General features: G+C 40.6%; 1 protein-coding gene across 1 annotated transcript; it reads left to right on the top strand.

Moving 5' to 3' along the window:
• The first annotated feature begins 897 nt into the window (after positions 1-897).
• lrit3a (info leucine-rich repeat, immunoglobulin-like and transmembrane domains 3a) lies at positions 898-7,255 on the top strand. The gene is made up of 4 exons (XM_086222148.1): positions 898-1,208; positions 2,251-2,717; positions 4,308-4,613; positions 5,074-7,255. The coding sequence occupies exons 1-4, from the start codon at positions 1,093-1,095 to the stop codon at positions 6,102-6,104; spliced, it is 1,920 nt and encodes a 639-aa protein (XP_086078274.1). The 5' UTR covers positions 898-1,092; the 3' UTR covers positions 6,105-7,255.
• The last annotated feature ends 1,039 nt before the right edge of the window (positions 7,256-8,294 follow it).

Genomic DNA, 8,294 nt, shown 5'->3' with positions numbered 1-8,294 from the left:
ATGTTAACAGTGGTCTGTATCTTAGATAAGGAGAATTATAAAGCTTGAAGAAAACTGCACTTTCTAAAAAAAAAAAAAAAAGTTAAATTAGACTGTACAAACAATTCATTTCTAGGGTAAAGTTTTCACGATGACAGTCACGTGCTGCTGTGTGAAATTTTATATCAGTATCCAGAGAAATGCTTCGGAAATACTTGTAATAATACGGTATGTATGATTCAACACTTTCATCATTAGGAAAAGAGAAGAAACTGTCGAAAACAATGCAGAAAATATGACAGCAATACAGTCCTGTGGATCTTTCATCTGCAGGCAAGTTGAGTTTGGCCCCTGCCCATAAGCCACTGGTTCACACAGTCAGGTCGTAAATCAGAGCCAAAATTACACTTTACACTCTGCTGCCAGACAAAACTTGTTCACACATCTTACACATGGCCTCCGACTCCATAATGCATTCAAATGTAGAAGATTTATTGAGAGTCAAAAGGAGTCACACCCAAATGCAGGTACACAAAGACCTACAAAATGTATGGTTTACGTACTTCAGAAGCATGTTGACAAGGAATGCGATGAATCTGAATCGAAATAACCAGATTCTTGCTCTGGGTCTAGTGATGTCTTTTTCAAAATCCTTACGACGATGAATTTTACGTAGATGGCTATCAAACCTGACAAAGCCAGAATACAGTAAATAAGAAAAAAGAGTTATTGCCATTGTGAGGATGATAAATAAGTGGATCACCAAAGGCGTGACAGGATCACGTGAGGGAAACCCTCTCCAGAGCTGGCTGATTAGCACCATGTCCAAATGACCTGCTGCTGCTACCTAGCTTGCGTGACCCTGTCAACCCAACGAAATCCTCTGCTAATCCCGCCTCCACCCAACCCCCCCACATGGTCAATCTCACAGGTCACCTGTACTGTAAGTTGATCCGCAGCCTGTGTCCTGTCGCTTCTTATGGACTTTGAAAGCTCTTTTATTTATTCTCTTTTTATTATTTGGAAAGAACTCTTCAAGCTGTTCATGAATCCGGATGTCTTTTCTCCTGATCTCTCCTCGGCGTGAGAATTTGGGGTGCATTCAATGAAATCATGCGTCAAATTCTCTGCGTGCATGTCTTGTTATGCTGCCTCAGTATGGCTCATCCGTTCTGTCCGTCCCAGTGCACCTGTGTCTTCCACGGACGCACCGATGGAACAGGAACAAGGTAAAATTTGACTTAAATAGCGCTGCACACTTGTTTTCAATGTCAATTTGCATTTAGTTAAACTGGCAGGCCGCTTCATGACCTTTAGGCCGATCTATGGAAGGCTGCCCAATTAGGTCACCGTACCTTCATTTAGAAATTTAGGATTTAAAAAAACCCTACTTCACATTCACCCTAGAGTAGTTCCAATTGAATAATGTTTTTTTGTAGTTGTTATGATGGCTTGAAGTTGTTGTTTTTTTTCTTATTTAAATGAAACATGTTATCTCTTTGACTTTCCACAAATTCTCAGTCTCATTTAGCGATGAAGAACAACTCGACTGGCCAAATAAAAAAATAAGTGGTGGAGGAAAAGCATTAATCGTAGGGGGAAAATAGAACTTTCAACTAGGAATTTAGAATCTCCATCCGAGTTTTATACAGTAGTGAAGCTGAAATGCATCACAACCCATCATAGCGGCATTTCCCACTGACCTGTACAGCCATAATGTAAATTCACTGACATGGTGCCAATCCACTCATCCCTGAGAGAGACCTAATTGCCACCTGAATAATTAGTCTGATCCGTCTGCCCGTATATGTCGTCATGTTTGGGTGACAAAGGATAATACCAGTGGGTATTCCTGGTGTCGCAACTGAACTGGTGTCGTGAAAAGGCTTTCTTGCAATCACAGGACTTAAATCCAAATCATAATTGGAAGCTTTTAAATTAAATGATTCTCAACCTCCTTCATTAGAGTTTACCAACGATCCCTTCCCCTTCATGATGATGGCAGTTAGTTCTGACCTTGCCATCTGAGAATGCCCTCCAGATGTGCTGACATCATGTCAGTACATGCATCCCACTTCTTAACAGAGAGTCTGGAGGGATGGATTGATAAATGAACAGATAGAGAGGTGATTCCTTGTAGACATTCTTTTAAATGGATATTCACAGTATTTGATACGGTTAAACTTGTAACAAGAATGTGGTCTGGCCTTAAGGTATATGTTCAAAGTAAGGTTTTTTTTTTTTTATTTATTTTTTAAATTTCATCCTCAGATCTGTGCTCTGCAATGACCCGGACATGTCTGACATCCCAGTTAACGTCCCTGTGGATACAATCAAACTGCGTATCGAGAAAACTGCCGTGAGGCGAATCTCAACAGAAGCCTTTTACTACCTGGTGGAGCTACGATACTTGTGGATTACTTACAATTCCATAACCTCAGTGGATACTGGAAGTTTCTACAACCTTAAAGTGCTCCATGAGCTGAGGCTGGACGGCAATATGATCTCCATGTTCCCTTGGGAGTCTCTAAAAGAAATGCCCAAGCTGAAGACTCTGGATCTACACAACAACAGACTCACTACCCTTCCCGCCGAGGCGATACCCTACCTTCTCAACATCACCTACTTGGATCTATCCAGCAACAAATTAACCACCCTGCCCTCTGAGCTCATGGATATTTGGCCGCCATTCAACGGAGCACCAGTCTCTACAAATGCCTCCCAGAAAGTTGTGTTAGGTAAGGACCAAAGCTTGTGTCTTGCTTGGTTTTACAGGAGGTCAGAGACATTTTGGGGCCATTCCAAGGTAAATTAGGAACTTTTTTCCATAGCCCGTTAATCTAGACAGATTTGCCCTTTTCGTGACAGCAAGCACAGCTGAATTAATGTATTGAAAGTCGTAACAGAACTTGTGCTTACTGCTAAATGTTAATATCATCCCAATCAACTGTAGAATATTGAACACACTGCTTGATTAATTTCTTGGCAATTCAAATTAAGAGTCACAATTGGGAAGAAAAAAATTGTTCCACTCTGCTCGTGCAATTTAGAATGAATACAACAGTAGAATTAAAAAAAGTCCATTAGGTATACATTTCTAATGACTTGTTGTCAGTACTTCCAATATATTTGATGAATAAACCTTCCCTGTTCCTTTTGGACTGGAAGAGTGAACACTGTGTCTGTGGTTAATGAACAGCAGAAGGGATAGAGTTAATAGGGTGCATTCGCACAACCTAGCTTATCCGTGCAGAGAGATATTGCTGGGTGCTCCAGTGTACCTGAAGGAGAAACGGGATTAGGCCACAGGAGGAAAAAAAAAATACTGTCCACGAACAAGCAGGCCACAGCTATTTATGATAACCTTAATGCATTTCTGGTTCATAATAAATGAGAGGTATGGTTACCTTCACTGCGGTTGCTTACTCTTCAAGCGTATCATGAATCAGTTACACGCGCCAAACCATTGTCTTTGTCGAATTTTTGTTATTTTACATATCTACAAATAAATGCATTTTCAGATATTCAATACCCATTTTATTTCTGGTTTGTTATCACATTTGCAGTGCCCTTTACAAAAGCATATAATGTGCTGAAGTTAGGGAGCTACTGATGTTTATTTAACAGAAAAGCTGATGGAAACAGTATGTTGCCGCTAAGTGAGGAAAGGCCAGGGTCAGCTTAGGCACTTCAGCACTGCTAAGACAAACTAATCCAGTTAAAGGGCTTTAATGTGCTCCAGTACATGTACTTACCTATTGTGTGCAGCAGGTGCTCACCCAACATTTGTTCCAAAGTATGTAATAGATTCAATACCACAGCCCTTAAATGTTAGGAGTTTGAAACATTTCCAGGGGGTTTGGAGAAAAACTGGAGGGAAAACGGTGCTCACAATATAGGAAGGAAAATCAGCTAACAGAACAAGAGACACGGAGTCGTCCTGGATGACTCATCCGGGGTTTGACCTTTCTGCCTAGTCCACTCTTAAACACAAGGTAATACCAAAAATAGACAACCATCAAACTCCATGTTGTGGCTGACGTGAACGGGTTTTTACAAGTAACAGCTCCCTTGAGCATAACTGTGGTCAGCCCCACTGTTGCAAAAATGCTTAGAAAGATGTCAAAAATACAAATAGCAGGTTTATTGAAATGTACATAGTAGTAGTAGATGAGACAGGCTTTCATCACATTTCCTGAAATCAAGTCACTTCTTCCTGCCTCATCCCCCTGAGGGACTTACCACCAAACTCCAATGAAAACATACCTATGCTTGAGACTTTCAAATCAATAATGACTATTTTTCATCTCTCATCTTTTCATCCTCAGGCCTCCAAGACAACCCCTGGTTCTGTGACTGTAAAATCTCCAAGATGATTGAGATATCCAAAATGGCGAATACACCAGTGATTTTGATGGACCTTTTCCTGACCTGCAGCGGACCAGAAAATCTGGCTGGTGTCCTTTTTCAGCGTGCTGAACTTGACAATTGTGTAAAGCCATCAGTCATGACTTCTGCCACTAAGATCACATCTCCTTTGGGCAGTAATGTTCTCCTGCGATGTGATACCACAGGGTACCCAACGCCAAGTCTCTACTGGGCTAAGACAGATGGTTCACCTGTCAACAGCACAGGTATAACATGTATGCTTTTGATTAATTTTACATTTTATGAAAATGCTGTTATTTTGCATATTTATTATCTTAGCACCCTTTTTATTATTTGTAAATTTCCATTGTTTGATGTACAGGAACAGTGAATGCAAATGCAGCAGTAAATACACTCTTTTTTTAGGGTAGCCATCACTTAAAATGCTTGATAACAAATTCGCAGTCACTGAGTCATGTCCTATTGGCAGAGCCAGTATGGAAGTTGTTCATTTGCTAACATATTCATATACTGATTAAAAAGACATCAGGAGCAGATAGGGGTTCAGCGTCTTGCTCAAGGGCACTTTGACATGGCTTCTGAGGGGGCCAGGGATCTAACAAGGAACCTTCCCATTGCCATCTTATCATAATCTGTTTGAAAATATGCTTCAAAGTGAAATGGTAAGACTGTGCATCTTGACTTTTGTGTTCTTTCACTCTACAGTACAGGAGTCACCTGGGGACGGGATCAGGTGGTCCATCATGAGCTTGCATGGAATATCTTACAAGGATGCAGGAAACTACAGTTGCAAAGCTAAGAATGTTGCTGGCAGTGCAGAAGCCACCATAACCGTCTCGATTGCTGGTACCATCAGTACCACCATTCCTCCACTGAAACCTAACCTTGGAACTGGACCGACAAGCCAAGGCACAACGTTTTTCCCACCAACGGACACACCAAACCCGCCCTTCACATCCACGGTCCTTCCAAGAATGCCGACAACGTCGCCTGCTGACTTCAAGAAGCCCAAAACCACCACCAGCAATGATCTGCAGAAAGGCTCACTCAAAACTGGAAAAAATTCACAAGGAGGTAATGGGAGAAAGCTGGCAGCAGATGAGAAGAGCAAGAAAAGTGACGTGTCAAAGTCTGTCAAAGACCTCAAGATTGTAGAGGAAACAGCTGACAGTGCAGTGCTGCTCTGGACAGCAGATGGATTACCAAATGACTCCCCACTCACAGTCGTATACTCACCTGATGGTGAAGATGACATCAAAAGGACACTAGAGACGAATGCTGGCAGTGGCAAAGTGCTGCTTGAGAGACTCTCATCTGGAATGAGGTATTCAGTTTGCCTCATAGCAAAGGGTAGTGCTGTTGGGAAGGATCCTTGCATTGACTTCTACACACTGGACAATTTAGAGGACAGTGGGCAGAACCAGCTATTCATGATTATAAGTGTCATTGCCTGTGCTTTGGTTTTGCCTCTCATTGCACTACTGCTCTACAAAATTCTTGCACTCTACTGCAAGGGAGGAAATACATCTTTGGATGAAGAGGAGCTTGAAAAAGAGAGCTATGTCAAGTTTGAGACAATTTCAATGAAACAGAGGACCTTGAACTCTCATCCAACTGAGCTTTGGGCAAGGAGACCAACCCATGAATCAGAAAGAATGCTTCTGTGCTCCAGGTCAAGTATTGACTCCCAGATGACCTATAAGAGTGACAGTTCCCGATCTGAGTATCTCTGCTAATGCCAGGAACCCATGGTGCCCAGACGCCATGCTAGTAATACTCTATGCAATATTGTTTGTATGCCTTTTATCACAGTGACAAACCTTCTTCTATATAATTCCTTCAAATTTTATGAACAAATTGGAAATAAGAGCAATATAATGGTTGAACACAGTTATTCTGCATGTTCGATTAACTATCGATTTATAAAGATTTCGACGATTATTTAGAAAACTGTAGTTAACATGAAAGTACACCCGGGAAGTTCTTTGGGTGCTAAAATAACTGATCAGTCAGTGACTGAAGTTTCTTAATAATGTCAATCATGACATCAATTTTGGAGCCTTATACTTCATGAATATGTTTGAATGTCAACTATAGCCCAACACTTTTGTTGGGCTTAAATTACCTATGAATACAATCGTGCAAAGAGCCTGTCAGTTAACTGTGTGGTATTATATGTGATATTCAATGCCAAAGTGTCAGATATGAATTAGGGCTGGGTAATTGCTGAATATACTTTGAGACCTGTACTTTGACCAGTACCTTGACTCTGATACCTGTTTCACAACAACGCTTTTTTGATACAGATTAATTTTATTAAAGTGAGTTAAATGAAAGTTAAAGAACAAATCATGAGTTTTGCTTTTCAGCTCCAAGGCATTCTCACTCACTCAAAACAATTTCAGAACATTGACAGTTAAACTGAGCAAACGAAGTGTGGTGGAACCTAAATCGTTATTCTCTCATTTTTACGTCTACATTACGGCTCGATGGCATTTTTCTACTCAAAGCATATCTTTTACAACGAAAACAAATAAACCACAGCTTGGAGATTTACACCGTACATATTCGAGTTGAAACAAGGTATCTTTCAGCAGTGTAAAGTATTGAGGCAATTTGTGAGTGAGACAAAGTACATAAGTGCGATACCCAGCCCTGATATAAATATCATGTGGTGGTAGCAAAAAAGTCTTATTATTGACTCCCCATCACAAATACAACAACATCATTGTTGCTTCAAGCATCAAGCTGATTGTTGCCTTACTGAACAACAAAGTCCTGCCAGTGTGTTTGATAGAATGTGTGTTAACTGAAATGTTGCCAGTTTCTACAATTATATGTATATATTTGTCTATAAATGGATGTGTACATTTGTTTCAATAAAATGCACACCTGTCTAATTCTTCATGTGTTTGTCTATTTGTACTTGTATGGGATGAAAGGAGCATACTGTTTCCACATTAATCAAAAGGCCTATAAAATAGTTTTCCAAGCGTGTAAAGGAAAATATGTCCGTTTCTTTGATTTGGGTATTGAACTAATCCCTGGTACTCTTGTAAATACACCTGCAATAGAATACAATGTCAATCATACAGAGCAAACACCTCCCGCAGTGGCAGAGTAAAATGATGTGTTACTACTTGAGAAGTCGTATTTAAAACTGATATTACGATGCAAACTCTGCACCATCATCACGCTGTTAACGGAATATATTAATGTCAGTCAATTAATGGGAGTAAAACATAGGTTTCTACAGGTATGATCAATGTCATTTATGAAGAGAAGTGAGTAGTAAAGCATGAGCAGACACATCAGCACCCAGTTATGAGGGATTATGGCCAACAAGTCATCCAGAAAATCAAAAAGTCACGCTTTAACATGTGAACAGGCATTGTCGTAAATCCTGGCTGGATGATGTGTGGACCTGGAAAACAGTTCACATGGACACCCGTCAGCCACCAGCCATATGAGCCTATAGTTCTGAGTAATCTGTCATACCAGCTACACCGTTATCATGGCAACAGCCAGGTTGATTTAAGAAACAGACTGAATGGATGCTAGACAAGGATGGGCTGGGTGTTAATGATGGTTACATACGAATGACTATACTGAGAGAACAGAGATATCTATTCACCCCTGGTCTGGAAGTGCGTCAGCTGCAGGTCAGTCACTGCTGACACACTAATAGTTCCTGAATCCCCTTACCATTCAAATCTATTTAAGACTTCCATAAATTTAGTGGACATATTAATTGCTATGCAGATGGGCTCATAGCCATGGAGAGAAAATAGTTAATATTCTGTCCAAAAAAATTAAAAATAGCACAACATGACAAACACAAGGCACGAGGCCACTTCAACTAGTAAGGACAAGCGTTGTACCAATATCTGTATCGCAAATAGCGTCTGAACTGGTAGGTAGGCTGC

This window comes from Aulostomus chinensis, chromosome 13 (assembly GCF_037954235.1).
Source record: "Aulostomus chinensis isolate RoL2024-O1b breed Wild chromosome 13, RoL_Achi_v1.0, whole genome shotgun sequence".
Lineage (NCBI taxonomy): Eukaryota > Metazoa > Chordata > Actinopteri > Syngnathiformes > Aulostomidae > Aulostomus > Aulostomus chinensis.
The sequence above is the reverse complement of the archived record's forward strand: the minus strand, read 5'-3'. Positions and strand labels throughout refer to the sequence as shown.